This window comes from Myiozetetes cayanensis, unplaced genomic scaffold, assembly GCF_022539395.1.
Source record: "Myiozetetes cayanensis isolate MyiCay16 unplaced genomic scaffold, myiCay2020 scf1, whole genome shotgun sequence".
Classification (NCBI taxonomy): Eukaryota; Metazoa; Chordata; class Aves; order Passeriformes; family Tyrannidae; genus Myiozetetes; species Myiozetetes cayanensis.
In genome coordinates, this window is record NW_026086604.1 from 109,076,900 (window position 1) to 109,100,046 (window position 23,147).

A 23,147-nucleotide genomic window follows, 5' to 3' on the forward strand; every position below is an offset into this window, starting at 1 on the left:
CTAATTTACTCTTCCCTTGGCCTCTGCTACAGTAAGGATTCTAGCCTATATAGACCCCTGATCTGACCTGGCTCGGTCATTCCTTTGTACAAGTCCTAGTTCAACTGGATCAAAAAATTCTGTGAATAAAAAAGATAAAGCTGTATTTCATGCATCAAATCTGACCTTTATAACCAAGACACGTATTTATTCAAAGGTAAAAGTCACATTCTGAATTGTGTCACCTTAAAGGGAGGAACGAAAATTACTGTCAAAATACAATGCTCCACTTAGTAGTAAAATATATCCACACATTCCTGTTATCAGGGTTGAAAAACCTGATGCAACACATTGGTTTCTTGCTGTCCTACACATTACTACACATACCTGCATATTTAGTACATTTCAGTGTTCATACATGGTTTGAACAGCACATGAATGAATATCCGTGTGACTATTTTTCAACTTTGAACATAGCAAACTGAGAATCCGCACAAGGAAGGGTTTAAGAACAGAAAATAAGGAGGAACAAATGAAAATGACTCACAAATAGGAAAATGGACAAACATTGTTCTAAACTCTGAGATTTTCAAAAGGCCCCTGGACTACTTAAGAATAGCTATTAACATGCATTTTCATTTCTACACTAGCAGAAAACTACAGAATACAACTTGCTCAGATCTTTGAATTTCTTAATGTTTGTTTCCATTCTGACTTGCTTTTGGCATTAAGCTTTACTATTCAAAGTGACAAAAAAATCTACACTAAATCAGAATTAATATCTCAAAAGAACCAGTAGATGGCAATAAAAACATCTGTGACAAATTTTGATTTTGGAAATAAACATAATCTGTGTTAATGTACAACCAGCAAAATTGTCATTTCTTTTTAATCTTATTGATATGGTTCCAGGAGGCTTCTTGAAGCAGCAAACATTTACAAAATTTTATACAGACAAATCCATAAATCTTTCTCCCATCTGAAAGGTGAAAACACCCGCTGAGGTGAGAAAAAAGCCCTGAGAACAATCTGTTCCCCCGTTACTTAGGAGAATAACTTATCTAAAATGTTTCTTAATTTTATACTCAAATAAACATACAATTTCAAGAATCTTCTGCAAAGTAAAATGCACAGAAAATGCATGGATATTCCAAGTTCATTTTTACTCTTAAAATGTTGTCAAACAGTAAGATAAAAAAGTAGTCAAATTTGTTATGTCTTTGCACTTAGTCTTTATATAAGTCTCTATAGCTCTAGAAGCTTCCATTAAGTATTATACCAAAGCTATTCAACAACTACTCGTAAATTTTGCTACGGTTTTAGCTTGAAATTAAAGTATCAAACTATTTTAATGTCTCACAATTTCAATTCTAAGAATAAACCCAATTACAGTGACTTACCTATCTAGCATAGAATACAAAAATCAAATTGGTCTGATATTAAAAATAAAAACATACACAGATTTTTAAAGGAGGGCTTTTAGATATGATTTCTTATGTATATATATTATGTAAATGTTCACAGTTGAGGCAGAGTTATTTTAGAACAATATGTTAATTGAAATCACCAGTGTTTTGGATTAACCTTTTTTAACATTCAGAATTAGTAATGCTGCAGAATTATTTTATATATGTATACATCAATGAACCAAATAATTACACAATTTACATAAAGTGCATTTTTCCATTTCTCTTTCTGTATTTTCCTATTTTCATCACAAGTGCAAACATAGATAGGTCTTGGCTAGGATATCTGTTTCACTGACATAAAATACTTGACAAATTAAATTGCCAAGTATTTTCCCAAAAATGAACCACAAAGCTGTCAGTAAGGTTTGCACCTTGCCATGAAACACTTCAGAAAGGAGACTTATATGTAACTCCCTAATTAATATCTACTCACTGTAGCTAAACACTCAAATTTTTTTTTCACATACATTTAACTATTGGAAAGAAACTTAAACCATACATCCAATATTTACCAGTAATAACATTTATACTTGAAAACTGACAAAATACTCAGGTTATAAACAAAGTGCCCTCATAAAATATATATGCATGCATGTCAGTGTGGAAAAAACACATTGCCACAGAAAAGAATTAGCACATGGAAAGACAGATACCTCAAGACTGTTGCCAAAAATATTTCAGCAGTAAGAAAGTTAAAATGGTTGTACAACGCTCCCAGAAATTACCTTCTCTGATTAAAGAGTAAATAGATTTAAGACAAAGAAAGAATACACACTGTAATGAGCAGAAAGGCATAAGGAGATAAGCCACATCAAAAGCACTTGTTTTTCTGAAAGTGGCACTGGCAACTTGGAAAGCAGAAACTGAAAACCTGTAGGGGGCCTGTTGGAGGGCCATGTCCAGGGTTGAAGAACCTGACATATGAACACAGGTTGAAGAAACTGGGTTTGCTACCCTTAGACAGGAGACGGTTTGGAAGGGTGGGTAAGATCTAATCACATTCTTCCAATACTACTAACAAGTAGCTTTAAAGCAGACAGATGTACCCTCTTCACAAGGATGCACAGCGAAAGGACAAGAGGCCATGAGCCACAAGTTGCACCAGGGAAATTTTTTCCTGCCATAGAAAAACCCCACAATTCTTTGCCATGAGAATAATTAAACAGTGAAACAGGCTGCCCAGAGAAGTGGCGAACTTTCCCTCATGGCAAGTATCCAAGCCTTAGCTTATCTTGACAAGAACATGGACAATGTAATCTAGGGTCCTGCTTTCAGCAGAAGGTTAGCTAAATAACCTCCAGAGGTCCCCTACAATCTACACTGCTGTCTGATTCCATATGTGAAAATCTGCAGCTACTAAGTTACATTAGTACCTGTCACAAATGCAGAAATAATTCGGCAAAAAAAGCACTTTATGCACCGCTGTTTTGCTGTAACTTTTGCACTTTTATAACTCCACTAGTGTCAATGTGTGTATGCTGATGCAGCCTACTTTTCTGCATTTTCTGCTAAATCCCAAACTCCTGAGTTCTACATGAATAAAGCTATGTGCTCCATGCATGTGGAACACTATTCCATGCAGGACCATGCCTTACTTCTGTCCTGTCAGAACGAAGTTGTTGCCAGGAAATTAGCCAACTAGCACTGTTTTGTGAAAAAACAGTTACCTAACTTCATTGGAAAAAAACAGATTGCACTGAAATCTGTCACTAAACATTTAAGGATTTTTTTTTAAAGGGGAAAAAAAGAGGAAAATACTGTAACTCTGATGTAACAATCCACCTAAAATTGCTTTTGCTCAAGAAGTGGATTCAAAAGATCTTTAACTGCACTCAGGATGCAATGTTTACTGATTTTCAAGTTTATGTAGAACGCAAATTATGATGATGCCTTGTCTACTAGACTCCAAACTGCTTGACTCTGATAATGTTTCCCAGTTTATTTGGCACATCATCTCAGAAACAACTGTCACGCTTACTGTTGAGCTGACTGAATGTTGGGCCCATTACACTGAGTGCTCAGGAGCAGCTCAGTTTCTGTTGTACATCATAAAGTCACTGATGAAGAAATAAACTTAATAAAATGGAACTCTAGAGAAAAGCAGATGTACCAGGCGGTTTTCAACCACTTTGATTTTGGATCAGTTTTATAAACAAGCTATGATTCCCACTTTCCAGCCTTTAATAAATGGACTGTAGCCCCTCTTCATCTAGAAAAAACAAGGGTTACTTCCCTTATTCCACTCCATACTTCTTACAGAAATGACTTTTCAGTATAGGTTTTCTTATGTTGTTCATGAAGATTTGATTTCAGATCCTTATGAGAACTCTATGAAATTAAATCGACACAGCTCCATTGTTTAAGCTATGTTTACTACAAATATGTTGGTCATATCCTTACGTGAAGGTCCCATCTACACCAGAGCTGACTACATTCTTCCCTACGTCATATCTGTAGTCTGTAAAGTCAGATTTTATACTACCGTTATCAAGAGAGACCTCCATTATTACTTATTATTTCCAAGCTAATCCCCAAATGCCTCCATGTGACGTAGAACGTGCAGGCTAAGTACACTTCTGCAAAAAAGCTTTGCATTAGTTTACCACACTTGAGTGCTGGACACACGAGTTACTTTTAAAGACTAGGATACATTCATGTTAAGCTGTATTTTACAGCTTTGCTTCAAAACACTCCTGCTGATGTACTGTTATAAACAAAAATCACTACTAAGAGTTGCAAATACAACTGATTTCTTGAACTCAATTTTCACAGTAGTCCCGCAACTGATTTAATTACAATTCTTTGAATTTATGAGAGTCGACTTCAAAAAGAAACAGTCACCAAGAACAAAACTCTTTGTCAACAGTTTTCAAAGAAAAACAAAAAAATCATTGCAGAATTAAGGTTAGACCTTGTTTTAACCCACACCCCAACTATCCACTGAATTTCTCCAGAGTAATTTCCTTTTTTTTTTTCTAGGTTCAAATCAGTGTAGGAAGTCAGAAGTGATTGGGAACAGTTTCACACGAGCACAGACGCGTGCTTGGAATGTCCTACTTTGCACCTGCGGTACATACCAGAATTATGTGTGTACAGTAAAGCCTGAATAACTAAACACACTACGAGATAAACTACTTTAAAATTATGTTAATAAGGATTTATTGTTTCCTGTTTTAAGGACATTCGCTTACTTCTTTTTGTTTGAAAACTTCTCTGGTTGCACTCAGTTAGCATGCATCCATACATAAAAGAGGGGAGTTTCATCATTCTGCTCCTGGTTCAAATCATGTTGCCATGGAAGCAGATGTTGAATTGATGAAAATAGGTCAACTGTTCAAAAAAAAAAAATCACTGGTTTAATACTTTAAAAATTATTACTATATGCGACTTTAATGCTTGCCACTATTTTGAAATTGTTAATATTTTATTCTGTGCTATTCTAATTAGCATTTACTTCACTCACACAATACATATTCCCACCAAAAATGTAGCCAGCAGTAGAGTTAGAGTTGTTAATGAAAAAAAAAATGTTTTGCATCAATCTGTAGGGGTTGGGTACAGAATGCTTACAAGAATATCACCCACAGTTCTTCATTACTCCAGTAGTGGATGGTGCTAAATGCTGCCATACACACTGTTTCCATTTGAAGAGTATTATTATTAAAAAGCACTAGCGTTTTTTGAAAAACAAAACAAAACAAAAACAACAAACAACAAAGCAAAACAGGACATTGCTAATACTTGTGCTTGGCTTTGACAGCAACAGCGCTTTTCTGTTTAGCTTTGCATCAAACAGATATATGAATATCAAACTGGAGTCTCAATTACTTAAAACTTATTAAAATACTTAGACAGCTAAGATTTAAGTAGGCTACCCCCTCAATAGAACACGTGAAAACATACTTAGCCAACTCAAAGAAATTTCTTTCTTAACATTTTCAAACTGCCTGCCAAGCTGCTGTCAAAACAGCATAAACACACCGTAAAATGCTCATCTTCACCTCCAACAAACACCAGAAAGTAAAATAACTCACCTGAATCATGTTTCTGAATCTCTGCTACGTGATCTGAAACACTTTTCTATCAACACTCTGATACATCCAAATTTTTTCCTACCTTGACCCTGATGTAATTTAGATGCATCAGGTTTGTCCTAGAAGGTTTAATGTGATATATTCTGTTCCTGTATTTTTCTTTACCAGTGAAATGTAGAGTTTAATTATCAACAAATACAGTAATACACGAAATTTGTGCTCCTTTCATAGTTCAGACATCTTCCTGTAGGTTAAACAGTACTTAAAGGAGAAAGGCTCAGTGGTGTAGACATCCCACAAATTAATCCAGCATAAACCTACTGTAGCACTACTGTGTGTCTTCCACACATAGCTGCTTCTGCCCTGCTCCCTAGTGAACTGGGTCAGACAGCTTCTCCCAGATCAATTCCCTAATCTGGGTCATTATGCACCAGATAAAAGAAAGTCCCAGTATAACAGATAAGATGGGAATAAATATACAGGAAGCAAAAGCAAAATCAACCTCATCTCCTTAAGCTGCCATAAATCTGTACTGCTGCGGTTCATGGTCCCACAGCATCTAGTACTGCTCCCTTCTTTCAACATTTAGTAATCAATGTTTTAACCTGAAATATGTACAGTAGAACCTCTGATAAAAAAAACGTTTCTGTAACAGGGTATGTTTAACTGTCAACACAATTGAAAACATCTTCAACAGAAGCAAAACTCACGTTTGCTGTGTTCATTTTTGTATAGTTTTTAAAATAAAATTTCTGTTTATGTTTCGCTTTGGAGAACACTTCTGGACTCTAGAAAGTTCATAATTTGTGTTACAAAACTTTTCACAAGATTGTAGAACCTGAGCTAGTCTCAACCTCTTTAGACATTGAAACAAATAAAACAACAACAAAACCCCTACTCCCATGAAGTTGATAAATATTGTTTAAAAGGTATTGAAAGAGTGTCCTTATGGAGACTGCAAAAGTCTTACATTTCACATTGAATAGTTTTGCAACTGTTTATAACCAACAAAATTCAAAACATAATCATATGGCTTGTTATGCTGCAGAAACATACTGTAAGACTCATATGCTGGCTTTGTATCTTTGTGTTCTCTCAGACAATAAATAGTTTGTAATAAAAGAAAAACAGACACAAACCCCTCAGTCTAGCATACTTAACATTATCAAGCATACTGGACACTTCTGATTAAAACTAATTTTTAAATAGACCTTTTCTGACCAGTGCATTAGGCTAGCTCTGTTGGTGTTGGGTTTAGTGTTTGGGTTTTTTTAGTGTTTGGTTTTTTTTAATTAAGAAGAAGAACAAGAGAAAACTTTTCTTTAACCAAATGGTTACCTTTCCTCTCCTCTGGCTCATCCAGCATTACCCTCCAACAGTCCCTTCATACAATGTTAATTACAGACTGGTGGTCTTCAGCAAAGTTGCTTCTCTGTATAAGGCAACATTGTCCCCCTCTTCCCCTCAGTACTAATTTACATTTTCTCTCCAAATTTTCTTCCCTTTGTTTTCTGAATCTCCCTTCCCACAATGTTTAGAGCTGATTTGAGATACAATGTTAAAAAGTAATTCCAAGAGCCACCTAATTACCATGCTGCAATTTCTGTCCCCTAAAGGCCTGCATATAAGCAGAATTTAAATTTAGAGAGAAAAACACTGATATTCTCCTGTGGCCTACCAGGAAACAGAGGTCAGCCCAGAGATCACCCAGCCAGTTTCACATTCAAACAGATAAAAGGAGAATACACAGCAAGCCAAGGCAAAATCAGCTCCATTTCTTTAAGCTGTCACGAAACCATCCTGCTTACAGTTAGTCATACAGTTTTCATAATATGATCTCTCTAGAGACATTGTCCATGTATATATAGTAATGAACTATATAATTATAATTAATACACCAAATTAGTTTTATATTACAATACCTCTCAGACATTAATGCAAACGTTCACACATGCATAATTGAAGAGCAATTCGATTGGGCTGCCTGTAGACCCCAACTTCAGCAAACTAAATGACATGATTCATATTTGGAGTTAACTCCACAAAACTTAAGGCTTGGAAAATAAAATTCAAAGCAAGTTCATAATTCATTGCATAGCATTTAACACCTGTAAAAAGAGCAACAAAGAAATATGTGCTCCTGATGCACCTCAGGAAGGCGATGCACTTTAATCACTACACGCACACAATCCAGACCTGTTGCCACAAGGAAAGGAATCCAGTTCCTAAAGGCTAAAATAGCATAATGATGAAAGTCAAGGCAGTGCTACACAAGAAAACTCTGAAGGGAAGGTATATAAAGGCAAAGTCCTGCAATCTCAGTTATTACGTAAAGTGTCCACAGACATCCCTCTGTGTCTGAAAAAGAATGACACTCAAGTGCTTACTACACAGAATTAGGAAAAGATTAAACCCAAATGCCTCTTACAATTATCAATATTTACAGTCATCATACAGAGTCATTTCACATAAGCCTTATAGGATACATGCATTAAGATTATGTACAAAGTCTTTTTAAGATATCAAAAGGTCACAAACCAAGTAGAGAAATAACCAGTTCAAAAAATTCGATTATTTTGCTTCTTGAAACAGCACTACTAAATACATGAAACATATGAAGCCACAAAGACACAGTATCTTGGGAATGCATGGGAAAGTATGGCAACAGCATTCACAGTACATGAAAACACAGGAAAGAAAGAAATCAAGAAGCAAGACTCTGAAACTCTTCTTTAATAGGGAAATCTTCACTTCCTTTTAATATAAGGTGTGAGGGAAGTCTACTTCCTGTTGTCATTTTCACTGGTGTTTGTGTTATTTGTCAAAACATGCATTGTTGGAAGGCACACTTACCTCTACAAATGCCACAGTCAGAACAAGGTCCATTTTTGAGTCTGGGAAAAGGGCATCCACTTGTGGAGACATTCCAATCAGCATACAATTAGTAACAACTGATATTACACTCATAGTTTCAAAAGCCAACTGAAATAAAACACAAATATATTTATAGTTATGACCATTAAGTCTAATTTACCAGTCCCCAAATTGCTCTGGACAATACCTCTCTCTTCATTAAAGCCTCAGGAGACCCATTAGCTAAAATTTTTATTTTCCTTCATCTTTTGAATTCTATGGCATAAGACTTTTTTGGCAAGGAGTCCAGACTTCATCAGCTTGACAGGCAAAGACAACACCTCAAGGCTGTAATCTGAAAACGCAAAGTATGCACTCATCTACAGTTGTACTCCTGAACAAATTTATTTCAGGATAAAGGAAAAACTGCAAAGTTCATAGAGGAACTAATATTCTTTTTGGGGGTTTTATATGAATGCTAAGTAATGGCAAAAAAGACAAGGATGGTTTAGAATGACTTTTCTAAATCACAACTAGTTGCACAAGCTGAAATTTATTGAAAGAAAGATTTACATTTAAACACATGCAGTAGCACAAGTCTAAGAAGCTCCTGCCTACAGTGCTACCACAAAATGCCTGAAAATATTAATACAGCTTAACAATTACATTTGAAATATAATGGTTACTTATTCCAACGTCCTGTGTGGAAGGGGAAAGACTGACATTGAATTGTAGCAACTGTCACAATGAATTAGCAGAATACTTGAAAACAAGCTGGTGACTCAGTTCACCTGGTAAAATAATTCCAGTATTCCTTTAACAAAAATCTTTCAGCAAATACCCCAATTTCCAACATGAAAGAGACAACTTGAAAATTTAGTTATTATTTTTAATTCACAAAGCAAATTAATTTCTAGTGGTAGTTAAAAAAAATCTTAAAAAAATGGCTGTACCAGTAGTGCTGTAATTTTTCAGCCTACTCCCTTGATTGAAACAAATTATTCTAGCTAAACCAAATGCTATTGATATACTGCAGCTACGCTTATGACTTATGACCACAGCCTGAATTTTCTGGTGCTCACACCACTGGTCAATGCAGCTATGCCATCAAGATGTCAGCAGCATAGATCTGGACTGAGAAAATACATCCCATGTTAAAATGCAATCAGATTAGAATTCACACATTTTAATGACATATTATTAAAAGACTCCTCGTATAAATCCACTTTATTAATATCTATGTGTCTAGTGAACATTGCTCAGAATCCTTGGTTTGCATTTTGGTTATTTAATCCTTGGTTTTTACAGTACGTTTCACTTGGTTTCATTATTTCATTTCTCATCTCTCATTTGTTTCATTTGATAATATTTACAACCCCTCCAAATTAAACAAGTGATTAGTTAATTGTGCACTTTGTCTCCATTATATACCACTAGAAAACTTGTTAAATAAAACTAGAATATCCCCTAGGAAGTTCTTCCAACTGACTTCACACTCCCTTATCAAGCCACTGCTATTAGAGAATGCTAGAGTTTCTGGATGAAACTTTGTCGCCTCCTTTCTTTCCAGAAAAAACTCTGGTCAGGATCAGTTCACTGATGCAACATATTCAACGGGCTCCAAAATAGCTGGTGCTAGCATGATTGCATGGGCAAACAACTGAGGACAGAAAATCCTTAACCCAGTACTACTAGCATGAAATTGTTTGGATAGACTACAGTGTTCAGGCTGTGCAGAATGTTCCAGCTCCTGCTCACAGATCCAGGTTATTTTAAAATTAGTCAGCTTGAGTACCAGTGATCACAAGGGCACAAGTCAAGCATGTGGCTTATCTATTCTTCCATTGTTTTGAAATCCTTGCTGAGCTCCATGCTTCTGAGATTAAATCAGAAATTACCATTTCTAAAATACATGGGCTATAAAGAGTACCTCACAGTACCTGGAAGCTTTGCTTTGTTGCAGTTGCAACAGGAGTACAATACATACACAAGAACTAAAAGAAAGATTTGTTTTCTTTTCAAAGGCAACTGAAAGACACGTGGTCAAAAACCCCACCAAAAAAACCCCACCACTATTGTTGGATAGATAATATTCTAAGGCATTGAAGAGAACAAAATACCTACTGAACTTGGAACTGGCTCATGGGCCAAACACACAGCTTAAATACTTTTATTGAAACCTCTTTTAAAACAAATGGACAGAAAAAAAAGACACAAAAATTACCTGCCAAACACCAATATTTGCTGTGGGTTCTGCAAATGGACGCTTGTAAACTCTGCACATCTTTAAGGCATCAGAGTAGATCTCTGTGATGTTGTTTAACACTGCAAAGACAGCTGCCAGTGGATAAACACATGAGAAAAGACTCACATAGCCAAATTGTAAGAACAACTCCAGGTAATCATCAAAAGTACCCTGAAAAACAGAGCAAAAATAAGAACAACTGTAAACTACAAAAAACAAATGAAGGAACACAAAAATAACAATACAGTTGGAAACACATTTCCTCATCCCAAATCAGTTTTTTAGGAATGACTGCTAAAAGAAAACAAGAATTAAAAAAGACTCCCATCTAGTTAATTTGGAATTATTCAATTACTTAAAACTTCTCATAAGGGGAGGCCAAAGTTTTTCTTTTACCTAATGCATTTTCTGGAAGTCACACTTCTTATCCTTATAACATGAAGTATGAACATATTCATCCTATTCAAGTTCCTGACTATCTCAGTGAAGCAGTAACAGAAGGAACAGCGGGGAACTGGAAAACAGCACCATGTATTTAAACTGTCAAAATATTCTTCTAAGAGTATTGTGGCAATAGAACTACCAGTATTTCAGACTGTCCATGAAAGACCTAACAGAAACGTTGGTTTGGTAGATAGGCAACTCTTTTCTCGTACTTCTGCTTATTTATTTTAAAATGGGTAGGTCAGAGTTACTGGCCCACCTGAAGGCTGAAATGGCACAATGCAGCACTGACATCTGAAAGGAACAATTAGTGCAAACAAACAAAACCTATTTTAACAAATCCACAACATGTCTAACACCTGATCTTTAAACCAAGAATGTGGATACTTACATGCTTATTAAGTATTTACATGGAGGATTATCATATATTTGCATATCAGTTTTGTAGTATTAATAATAGTTTTCTGCAGCAGTTATTTATGAAAGAACCAAAACAACCACTTTTAAAGAAAAAGTATTCACTGAACAAGAAATGGTGAAATACCACAAAGAAGTTAAACTGAGATCTAGCTATCTTCTATTTACACGGACCCACATACTGACCTATCTCTCAAAATTTCAATCATGAAAACTTGACAGTAACTGAGATTATTACAGGAACCACATAAAATTGGTTGTGGCTCAGACACATGGTTCTCTAATATTTTTTGCCCATTATGGTTGTTAAACTCACTACCTTTTCCAGCATCTCTTACTTTTTTCCCTAGCAAACAGAGAGAGGTAGTAGAAGCCTACAAGCTCAGAAATCAACACAGGGTGCTCTTTAGTTGCACTTTCATCTGAGCTCATTTTTATGTTGCACAGTTTAGCTGGGTCTGACAAACCGATCTGCAGGCCAAACCATGAGGAGCTACCTGACTTCTAAAGCCATTGAAGATTTTTCCTCAGATACATTTTGTACAAATTCCAAATTTTATTAGGATCTTTCTTAGAGACATTGTGCAGGATCCCTCACTGAAAAAACAGCCACATTATCTGCTCATGCTATCCCTTTCTCAGACAACTGTTGCAGTCAGAGAGCATTGCTTCCCTTTGTGCCCCTCCTTCTGGTAACTGCACAGTATTCCCACTGCTTCCTCACACCTTTCTTCTCATTTCCTTGCTGACTTCTGGAACAGCAGAGTATGAAAAGAAAATATGAAACTCTGTGTTAGGAAACAGGGAGTCTGATATGATGTTCAAGAAATTTCTAACTGTGCCATTGTAGCCATGAGATCAGCACATGAACTGTAGCATCAAGAAAACAAAACCAACAAAAATTCAGGGAGAAAATGAACTAGAGGAAAGAAGTAGAAATTATAAAAAAAATAATTAAAAAATTATTGCAGCATGTTTTTACACCTTAAATAGGGTTAAGACCTGGAGCTCTGAAAAGTGAGAGAGAACAAGAACAAAGAAAATGGAGAATTAAATGCTGAAGAGCACGTAAAGGAAGGAAAACAAAAGACAAAAGCCTGAAACACAGAATTCTGTCAAGACTGCCAATAAACTCCTCAGTTACTAAACACAGTCAAATGCTTCCCCCTTGTGACAGTTTTAATTTTAGAAATATTCTTGCCTGCTGACAGCTCACTGCTTGCAAACAAATTAGTGGTCCAATATCACGTGTTCACAAGCACAGCACAATTACAATATTTAGATCAAAAATAAAATTAAGGTCTTGAGTACACAGTACCTTGAACTGAAACTGAGGTTAGCAGTGGACATGTCCAAGGCAAAGTCCTAACTCTACAACTGACCTCTTGGGTCCCTGCAGAAAACTATTCAGGGCACAACGGCACAACAGGTGCAGATTCATTTGATCCAGCTCTGCACATGAAGCACTGGGCAATGTGACTCAAAGACACCACACTGGCTTTGTATGTGACAGCTGAGAACCGGAAGTCAGCTCAGGTCTAAGAGGCAGAGCTCATCTGCTCAGGCAGACCAAGGCCTGATGCTGACACACAGCTTTTGGAGCTGTGCAGGTGCAGTGCTGGACTGTGCTGATCATAACTCAGGGACATCTGAGTTCCCCAATGCAAAACAGACATGCTGTCTAAATCTATCTCCTTCTGCATCAAACGTGGGAAATACCATAGGAAAGCAAGTATTATCAACATTTGTACTGTTTTTCAGTTGTAAAGGTGCTCTCTCTTTCTCCTCTTCCCATTTCATGGCACTTCATACAGGAAGAGAGGAATGTGATATGGTATTAATACCAAATTTCAAACTGCTGATCTCTACCTTTTACATAAAAGGTACACTATCTACATGTAATTCTTACTCTATAGAAACATAAATCATACTCTTCTGACTGTGCTTGCAGCACCTGATCAAGAAAGCTATCAGCCAGTCTTTAAGGCCTTAACATACACGCTGATGTCTGCTCTGTCAATTCCTTTAGAACTGCAAATAGTGAATTGCAAGAAGTGTGTTAAATACAATTAAAAATTATACTGGGTAGAATGTGGTCAGGAACAGAACCAGGAAGACAGTGAGTGCAAAAGCTATGGTTTCATGAAGCAAGAGGTTCCAGAGGCAGTATTGTTTTGAAGAGTTGGTTTCTTCTGCTCTCTCCATTTCTGGCCCCATCCACACAGAGTACACTCTCCCTTAGGCTTTAGTTTAACTGCCCATTTAAACTAGTATCACTGTAAAATCAAGCCAAAACAACCTCTCTCTTCCCTATACCAGGCTACTCATCCTGGTTAGCCTTCAGGGTACCCTTGGAGATTAAGGGTATATTACACAAATACTTCTTTCCACTGATACGGGATTAGGTAGCTCCAAATACAGCTGTTCATTCTTTCCCCTTCATTCTGGTATAACTGGGATCCTGCACTGTATCCATTTCTTGATCCAGAGCACCATGTAGCTGCATAAACAATACCACCACCAACAAAACTGATGAAGCTGGAAATAAGCTGTCAGGTCATACAGCCAGAAATATTTTCAGTTGCCCTGGCTGATGTCTCTGTCAACTACAGCCCAGAAAACTTTTAACTCTTTTACAGTGACAGAACATACCAAATAGGTTCCCATTTCTTTCTCCATGTTGACTTGTTCAGCTAATGACAGGTCTTTATCAGTTTTCTGAGAACATGAGCGTTGTTGCTTCATCCTCTTGCTATGTCTCTTTTGGAGCCAGTAAGGAAGCAAGGATTCTGCAAACTGATTGAGGATCTGCGAAGTTATCAGCAAAGTGGCCAAGCTCTTAAGTTTAAAAAAGAAATAAAAATAAACAGAACTGTGATAAATGTATGACCATTTGCAATTCTGTGTGTTCTAGTAACACTGTGAGTTATTATACTATGACAAAACAAAGGGCAGCCTAACAAACCTAGCAATAGCATATGGAAAGTACAGATGCTCTAGTTCCCATTCTTTGCTACACACTGAAAAGGACAAAGTAGGAGTTAAAAGACTAAATATTTTGTGGATCTGGATGTATCCTGGAGTGCACCAAGTACAATGAAAGGGAACACTTAACATATGCCAATGACAATCACAGAGTTAAACAATCTTTTTTTTTCTACGTTTTTCTCTTCTTGCTTTTTACCTGAATGTAGACGAAATGTCACAAATGTTATACCTGGTATAGATATGTCAGGTGTTTTGCTAGAGATCACTTTAGAGGAATAGAGATCTTGAGCAGAAGTTCTTGTTGAACTGCTCATTACATTTGGAGCAAAAATATTTTCCTTATACCCATTTTTCATGCCTTTGAGCGCATGAAAGATATTAACAACAGAAAGTTGATTTAAAATACTAACTATAAATTATTTTTGCCTTTATTTATTCACAGACCCTCACTGTAGTCATAAACTTAATCATGCTCCCATCTTCAAGAGTCTCTCATTAAGAACACTGCAGAGATAATAACTTTCTAACATAAAAGGAAATAAAGAGGAAATGAAAATTTCCCAGCCTCATCTGTGTAAGGGAATAATCAATTTATTTGAAAACAGTTCCTCATTTATACAGAGGGAAAGAATTGCTTTACTCCATTATGATTCTTGCAATAGTGGTAGGGGAACTTAAATACAGAAGATGGATTTCTAAGAAAATATATGTGAAATATATAATTTGTCAAGTTAATGTTTTAGAATAATAATTAAATACTAAAGTCCTGTTTCAATCAATCCTTCATTTTCTGAGATTCATCAGCATGCTTAAGATGTTCTTGGAACTCACCTGTCTCAAAAGTTTCATATCAAACAGCACAAAGGCAATGTAGAAGAGAGATGCAAAACAATTTAAGAAGTTGAACTGCAAATAAAAACATTTGGTTTCAGTGCTCAAGCAAAAGTTCAGATGCAGAACATCATCTAACTAACATATGTCTTGACTAAACAGCTTCCATGCAGATGTAAATTGTTCATTAAAATTTACCATGTTTAAAATTTAGGTCAAAAAAACCAGATTTAACAAAAAAGTCAACAAAAAACCCCAAAACAAAACCACACATAAAAATATCAGCACACTGAAGGAAATTAAAAAGGAACTCTGGAAGAGGCTTAAATCTTTTCAGAATGGAAAGAAGATTCATTAAACCAATCTTAGCAACTACTCCTACTGAACATCTTATACGCAAATTTAAGATTTACAGTACAATTCCTTAGAATCAGTGTCACATCTGGATATACACCTAAAAGAGCAACCAAACACACAGTTGTGCAGAGACACAAAGTAAATAGATCAGCATATACTACAAACTGCACAGGAACAGACTGATGGGCATTTCCAGCCTCCTCTGACCGGTTATCTGAATGATAGTACATAAAAGTTAACACAGGAACTTTTTAAAATATGGTTAACCATAATATCTTCCAAAAACTAAATGGAATAGTTCCCTGTTGAAGACAGGACCACAGCAATTAATAGGAAAACATAGAGAGAGAGAGAGAATCCTAATGAAAGAACAATCAATACAAATAAAAAGCTAACTTTCCACTATAAAAAGAGGCATCTAAAATAGTCTAACAGCTACTGCAACCACAATAGAAGTCTTGTTGACTCTGATATTTGTGCCAGTATTTGGCCTTGAACAAAATTGCAGGTCAGTGAGGTAATGCTAGGAAAGCACTAATAAAACACATGACACGCTGTCTTTTTAAATAATCTTAAAAGCAGCTTATACTACATACTTACCACTAAAACCTTCAGAATTAAATGATTCTGATATGAAGATTCCAGCCTGTGATTTTCTAAAATACCAACAAAATTACTGATTAGCAAACAGCAGAAGCTCTTATCATATACTAGATGTTGTTATACAAAGAGTAAACAGACTTATCCTCCACCTAAAAATTATTTATCTAACAGTTTATGCTCCTCCAACAGTTTATGGGGAAAAGAATTTATATGTACCAGTACCTCACTTAATCTACGAAGCTTATCTGATGTACAATACTATCACACATGTTTTTGTCTACAACTCCAGTATTTTTTCTACTGCAAAGACAGAAAACACATTCATCATTCTTAACACTTAACAAAATGTTTCTAGCTATTGATTGTTCTTTGGTTGAAAACTAATGCAAGACTAATGGGAATATATTACAAAAAGTAACAATACCAAACTTAATTCAAAACCAGTAAATGCTCAAAGAAATACTCCCATCCATCTCCAAGGAATTTAGATCAGACTGTATGCTCTAAAGCAAGACCAGAGTATGTGAAGTTCAACAGATGCATTACTCATTCTAAATTAAGATTTTCAGTTCATTCAAGGTAAACTGTTTGAAGCTGATGTTTCAGGAGGGCTTTTTACCAGCAGGCAAAAGAGGAAAGTGAATAGGAGATTCCAATTACTTTCCGCTATTTTGTCAGATTTTTTTTGTCACCTTTAAAGGCCTGGCTAAGCAGTAACTGAGAAGGCAACACACTAACATGAACTGTGTCAACAAGGCTGAAAGGAGACACCCGTCACCTACCGGCCGTGCTCAGCACAAACCAGCAGAGTTCTACTCTGACAGGGGTGTGAAGTGGGGCCTGGCATGTGGAAAATGCACTCAAGTGACTGAACGCAATTTTTACTTTCAGTTTTCACTAAATGATCAGTTCTCCCAATAAATGGGTGCAAGAGGTGTGCTTAAAATACCCCAGATTGTTTCCCATGCTTCGTCAGTTTAGCTGTGTAAGTCAGATATTGTCTGAAAATATGCCAGGTAGGAAGGAAGGTAGGACAGTCATATGAGCTTTTCAGCCTATTCAAAGCAAGGCCACATAAACATATTGAACAGAACAGAAAAGGCTCAAGCTGTCAGTGTAGCAAATTGCATAAATACTGTCTCTGCTGAATATGAAACAGCAGCTTAAAACCAAAAATATCTGGATTAAAAAAAAACTTGAGTTGCCTTTTAAAAGACATTTATTTAAGTGTATCTGATCAACACAACTGGGTATTTTACAGAAGAACTTTTTCCTGCAGTGTAGTAAAAACAATGAAACAAAACCGTCAGCTGAACCCTAGATATGAATTTATAAGTTATTATTTAAATAAAAACCTTGAACAATCCTAAACAAATCAAGAAACTGTTTGCTTTTACTATCGTGGCTGTCAGGTTGAATTTGCTGAGCAAATCAATTTGGCATGCATAACCAAGCCCCACTTCAACACCTCTTTATTCTGTCTTCTGCATCAATCTTCCTTTTGCTTTATCTTTCTTCTGTTAATTTTCTGGGTCTCTGGCTTTAGTAATCTGGATTCTGTCCTGCAAATTAATGCCATATGGAGTTACACAAAGCAGTTAACTCTCCATTAGCTTCATCTATTAACTTTGTCTGAAAGTGACTGCATATGTCTGTAGAAGTGCTAAAACTCAAAATAAACACTAGCATTTCACTGTCCTTATGTTAGGTTACAAAACACAAGGCCCAATCTGTTAAATATGCCACACATACAAGGGGGAAAAAAAGGCAATCTATTTTAACATTCCTCCCCTTCTGAAAGTGCCCAGAGAAATATATTTTGACAGGGACATGAAATCTCAGTCTTTGTTATATAAGTAGCATACATAAACACTCTCATGTGACATATAGTTGATGGTTTTAGATTTGGTTCCATTATGTCAGTGCCTCTGCCCTCTGCACAGATGTATGAGTAGACTAAGACACACTCAGCAAATCCAGGTTTTGGGTACAACTTGCCAGGACAGTCCTTCCTGCCGCCCATCTACCTCTGAGCTCCTTCCTCATGCTCTCACCATGTCCCTTTTGTCACCACTATGGTTGATACAGCGAAACAAAGAGCTAACTCAGGGAAGGGGGACTTCTGCACCAAAGGGAGAGAGCAGCTGAAGAAGAAGACAGGATCACCCCTTCTGATGGCATGTCAGACTCAGAACAAATTAAACCAAATACGAAACTGCAATCTCAGAACACCCAAAATATAAGAAGTCAAAATGGCTATCTCTTTTACCCCACAGCAAAAAACTACTTCAGGAAATTTCTTCAGCATTCTGTTAAACAGGAGCTCATAGTAATGTATTCTACAAAGAAACAAAGTCTAAGCATCTGGGATTATAACTTGAAGGATGAAGAATAAACAACTTTCTTACCCCATGATGTTAAGAATTCAGCAGCATACCGATAGATACGGTTCATAATTTCAATCACAACAGCATATATGATACTGGGTACATATAGCATCAAGCTGCTGAAGTTAGACTCATTCTCTTTGTGATAATCCAGAGCCCACTGTTCCAAGTCGAAGTAAATCATCATCACATACAGCGAGAAGTAGAGGCAAAGGCACACAAACGGTAAGGACACCAGATAAATCCGTAACTGTCTCTTAATACTTGAGTACACTGGTTCCTCCCTCCCAGTGACAGGATTGATACCCAGGACACCATGGAAGCCTGGTCTTGGTTCTTCAAACTGTCGCTTCATCAACAGCGTCCCCCAACGGTATGTCAGGATGGCGCAAATCCGCTTCCAAACTTCCAGTATCACAGTGGACCAGAGTAGATTGAATGTGGCAAACATCACATATTTGTCATAGTCTTCCCATGCAAACACATAATAACGGAATCCCAATGACAGCCATTGGAATCAAAGCAAACGTGAAGTATTCTAAAAAGCCGAAGTAGAGAGCAATTGTTTCCCCAAAGTAGCAGCGTATGTCATCTGCAGAGAGAAATTAATTAAGACTACACTTACCATAGATGTCAATACAATACCAAATCTGACTTTACATGAACTTTCCATTGGCCAGAATTTTTTTTTTCTAAATAACACAGTGAATATTACTGGGTTTTTTTATCCTCCTCCCCTCTTCCAAAAACTCAGACAGTTATCTGAATTATTTTCTATTTATGTTGCATATAATACACACACATAAACATACCATTCAGATGGTAAAAAAGTCAAGGATCTCAATAGTTACTATATCAACATCAGATATCCACAGGAAGAAAAAAAAAAAAAACAAAAAACAAAAAAAATAGAAACCCCAACCAAACTGAAAACAGTATCATCTTGGTAACAGAACTGATCAACGAATGGCTAGGATGGTATTGACAGTATTTCATATAAAACAAACCAAACTTTAACAGCAAGTGACACCTAATTTCTGAAGATTATCACTGGCATAGGTACTCCTGGGAAACAATTTTGTTTCAGCCTGCTCAGGGCCAAAAAGAGCTAGTTGTGCTTTGACAACCCCCAAGGAACTAAAGGAACAGATGGAAGGTATATTGAAATCTTTAATCTTAAACATGTCAGCACACCCAGGTTGAGATATTCTCTTCAGCAGACAACTGATAGATGAAATACACATTTGCTGTACTCACAAAGTCTGTCTGCTCAGGTGTTACAGAGACTTGAAAAGTGCACTAGTAATGGATGTATTTCATGACAGGTATATTACTTCCAAGAAGACAAGATCTCACTTATCTAATAACAAAAAATATAGGAGTATTTTTCAACATAATCTAGAAATACCATCACATAAGATACAGAAATGCCTAGCAGAGTTTTGAATGCCAAAATCTGTTTCATCTTTGCCTGTTTGAAAGCACTGCTTGTATGCCACTGCTATGTATTCACCAGCTTAACAAAACAGCAATAGAATCATGACCTCTGAATTGACTCTGACCTCTGTAACAGACTAACACATCAAACCCCCCATGTGCAATACCAGAATATTCTTATGGCTTATGGTTTACAAAACACTACAGCAGAAGATCACAGTTGCCTATCAGGTAAGTCTCTGAAAGCAGGAAGGAAAGGTAAACAGACAGAAGAATCAGAACTCCAACATCCCTCTCAATCACAAATTAATTAATAAATACACTCAAGTGTAGGTCATTAGCATCGTTTCATGCTCCAAGTATGCAACACGAAAGTCATTCTTAAATTAGTACATACTTAACAGGTTGCTGGGATTTATTTCGGAATTTTTTTATGTATTCAATGTCAGTCAAAAAAAATGCTCTCTCATTTAAACAAAAGACAAGCAGACAATAAGACAATACTCTGGAGGCAGGCATTATCAAGCCAGACCTTTAACATCCTGCAGCTCAGGAAAGAATCTCAAGCAACTGCAAGACCCAGAGATTTATAATTCAGGCAAACTCCCAAATGCTTACTTTCTTATTTTTAAGTAAAGTTCATGGGTTTAGAGTTTAGAACTTAACTTTCCATATTGCCACACTAAAAATTATTTTCATTTAAAGATTATTCAGTGTCTAAAATATACACAAGTGATTCTGGCATGCAACATACAGTCTTCATACAGACAACGAATTTAAAACAAACTGTTGTAAACACACTTCTGACATGCCTACAACTCAAAATAGCTTTGGGAATTCCAGACATTTAGGAGCTTGTCAAGACTCAGTTTGACAAAACATTCTTGGTTTGGACCATTATTGCTTCACTGAGGGGTAGGGAGAATTTGTGATTGCGGACAGCTGTTACATGGAGGTTCACAGACACTGAATCCACAGACTCTGGAGCCACCAATTTTGCAAGTCTAAAACCATTTCAGGAGGTCACACAGGAAACACTAAAAGAGGAAAAACAAGTCCAACTGGTAAAAGCAGTTCTGTAATTTCAAGACTACATTATAAGACCATGGTGCAGATGCTGAGCCTTCGAACTGCCCCCTAGCTCCAACTTGGAAACTGCAACCAAAGGCCTTTGGACAGAAGTCCTGAAGCTATGAGAAAGAAAATCAAGAGACATCCAGTGATTCACTCCAGAACATTTGTATTTAGAGTCATTATAGCAAAAGATTATCCTACAGCCATCTTAGAATCAAAAGGGAATTCAGTGAGCAGACCTCAACTGAGCATGTCAACAAGTCTGCAAATGCAGGTGCTTTTTTAACCAGAGCCTAAGCCACTCTGTTGATTCCAAGATCAGTAAGAACAAAGGTGAGCAGAAAAAAAGGATTCTGATTCAAAAAGGCCAACAAAGCAACTTGGGCAGAAAGGTATTGTTTGAGGGGCTGAACTGCAATGGGTAATTCGGGATGTAAAAAGGTAAACTCTCACTGAAACAACAGACTTCTTGGTACCATACTTACCTTCCATACAGGATTTCACTTATATAGAAGCTAAATCTGGAGCAAATTGAAAACCTCTCCAGAAAAAACCCTGCACTTTATCGATAGTGGAGTAAGTGTTCACATACCTAAAGGTTGATAGCCAACCCTCACTCGGCCATACCAGCTGTGACGGAGCTTTTTCAACTCTTCTCTATCATGCAGTGGGAAAATCTGAACTAGGATACCACTGGTCAATAATCTTCTCACTAGAAGAACAAAAAAACCCAAAACAATGTACCTAGCATGCCTTCAAAGGACAATGAAGTTGACATAAACATACAGGTTACATTATGTACTTAGTAAGTCTAAAGTTCCTTTGAAATAGATCTAGGATTTAAATAAAAAAAAAAATTTGTCTGAATGTTAGTTAAAAAATTCTTCATAATAGAGAGCAGTTATACTTACTCCTACAAAGACTGTGCTGTCCACTGGAAGAGAAACAACAACCTTTTTACATCTATTAACTATTCCATAGGTTTTCAGTATAATCAGTTGCAGCTTCAATAACAAAAAGTGATACAGATCAGAACTGAAATGCCATGTGTAGCTTTGTGAGGAAAGCCTTTGCTGTATTAATAATCGGAAAGATACTAACAGCATTTTTTAATTACCGGCTAACACTAATTCCTAAATTACAACACATCTTCATTGCAAACAAACTATATATTCCACAATTTGTATTTAACTTTGTTATGAAAAGCAATACTACATCTGTGGATAAAACATTAACAGACTGCTCTGGAAGTTACAACCCTATTAAAAAAGAAAATAAATTCAAAAAACAGGAAAGCAGAGGCACTGGAAGTTGTGTGATAGTATTTAACCATTTCCCATAGGTATCTGTTTGACAAATTAGAAAAATACTTTGGCTATATAAAAAAAATTACCACTGTGAACTCACATTTACATTTATTTACATTTTTTTAACTGTTAATATGTGTAGAACTCTTTCTTTGATGACCAACACTAATGAATAAAGATACTGTTATTAAAAGGACACACAAATATTAAAATAAATTCTTCTAAGAAACTGTAGCATCTCTGCCAATGACCTAGTTCCAGTTACCATAAAAATAGCACTAGCTCCAATTGCTTCTTTCTCCCATGAAAAGGAAAAGCAGTGGAAGCAAAGAGAAGGATCAATTAAATAAAACTTCCTTCATATTATGAAATTTGTAACTCTGGAGCACTGTTACTCATTCCAGTATTTTTATACAGAGGCTATCCAAGTATACTATTATGTAATTTAAAAAAAAAAATGTTTTTCACACTAATTAAAAATAATGGATGATGTCAACACGTGTGAAAACTATCCAACTGAAAAGAACATAAGGCCAGAGCCTCAGTCTCACAGAAAGCCTCAGAATGGAAGGCTAACTGGAAGTAATCTGGCCCAACTTAAATCAGGCTGCTCAGGGCCTTTTCCAGTGAAGATCTAAAAGTTTCCCAGGACAGAGTTACCAACAATCTCTTTAATTCCCTGTTCCAATGTTTGGTTACCCTATTGTGAAAAAAACTTTCTT

The 23,147-nt window shown here is 36.3% G+C and overlaps 1 protein-coding gene across 1 annotated transcript in view; it reads right to left on the bottom strand.

Annotated features, from left to right (window-relative positions):
- ANO10 (anoctamin 10) overlaps nucleotides 1–23,147 on the bottom strand; it is a 121,811-nt gene that overhangs the window by 91,637 nt on the left and 7,027 nt on the right. The window contains 8 exon segments of the mRNA XM_050325467.1: nucleotides 8,336–8,464; nucleotides 10,560–10,751; nucleotides 14,094–14,279; nucleotides 15,261–15,335; nucleotides 16,218–16,273; nucleotides 18,629–19,097; nucleotides 19,099–19,199; nucleotides 21,711–21,830. Coding sequence (XP_050181424.1) covers nucleotides 8,336–8,464; nucleotides 10,560–10,751; nucleotides 14,094–14,279; nucleotides 15,261–15,335; nucleotides 16,218–16,273; nucleotides 18,629–19,097; nucleotides 19,099–19,199; nucleotides 21,711–21,830 — 1,328 coding nt within the window.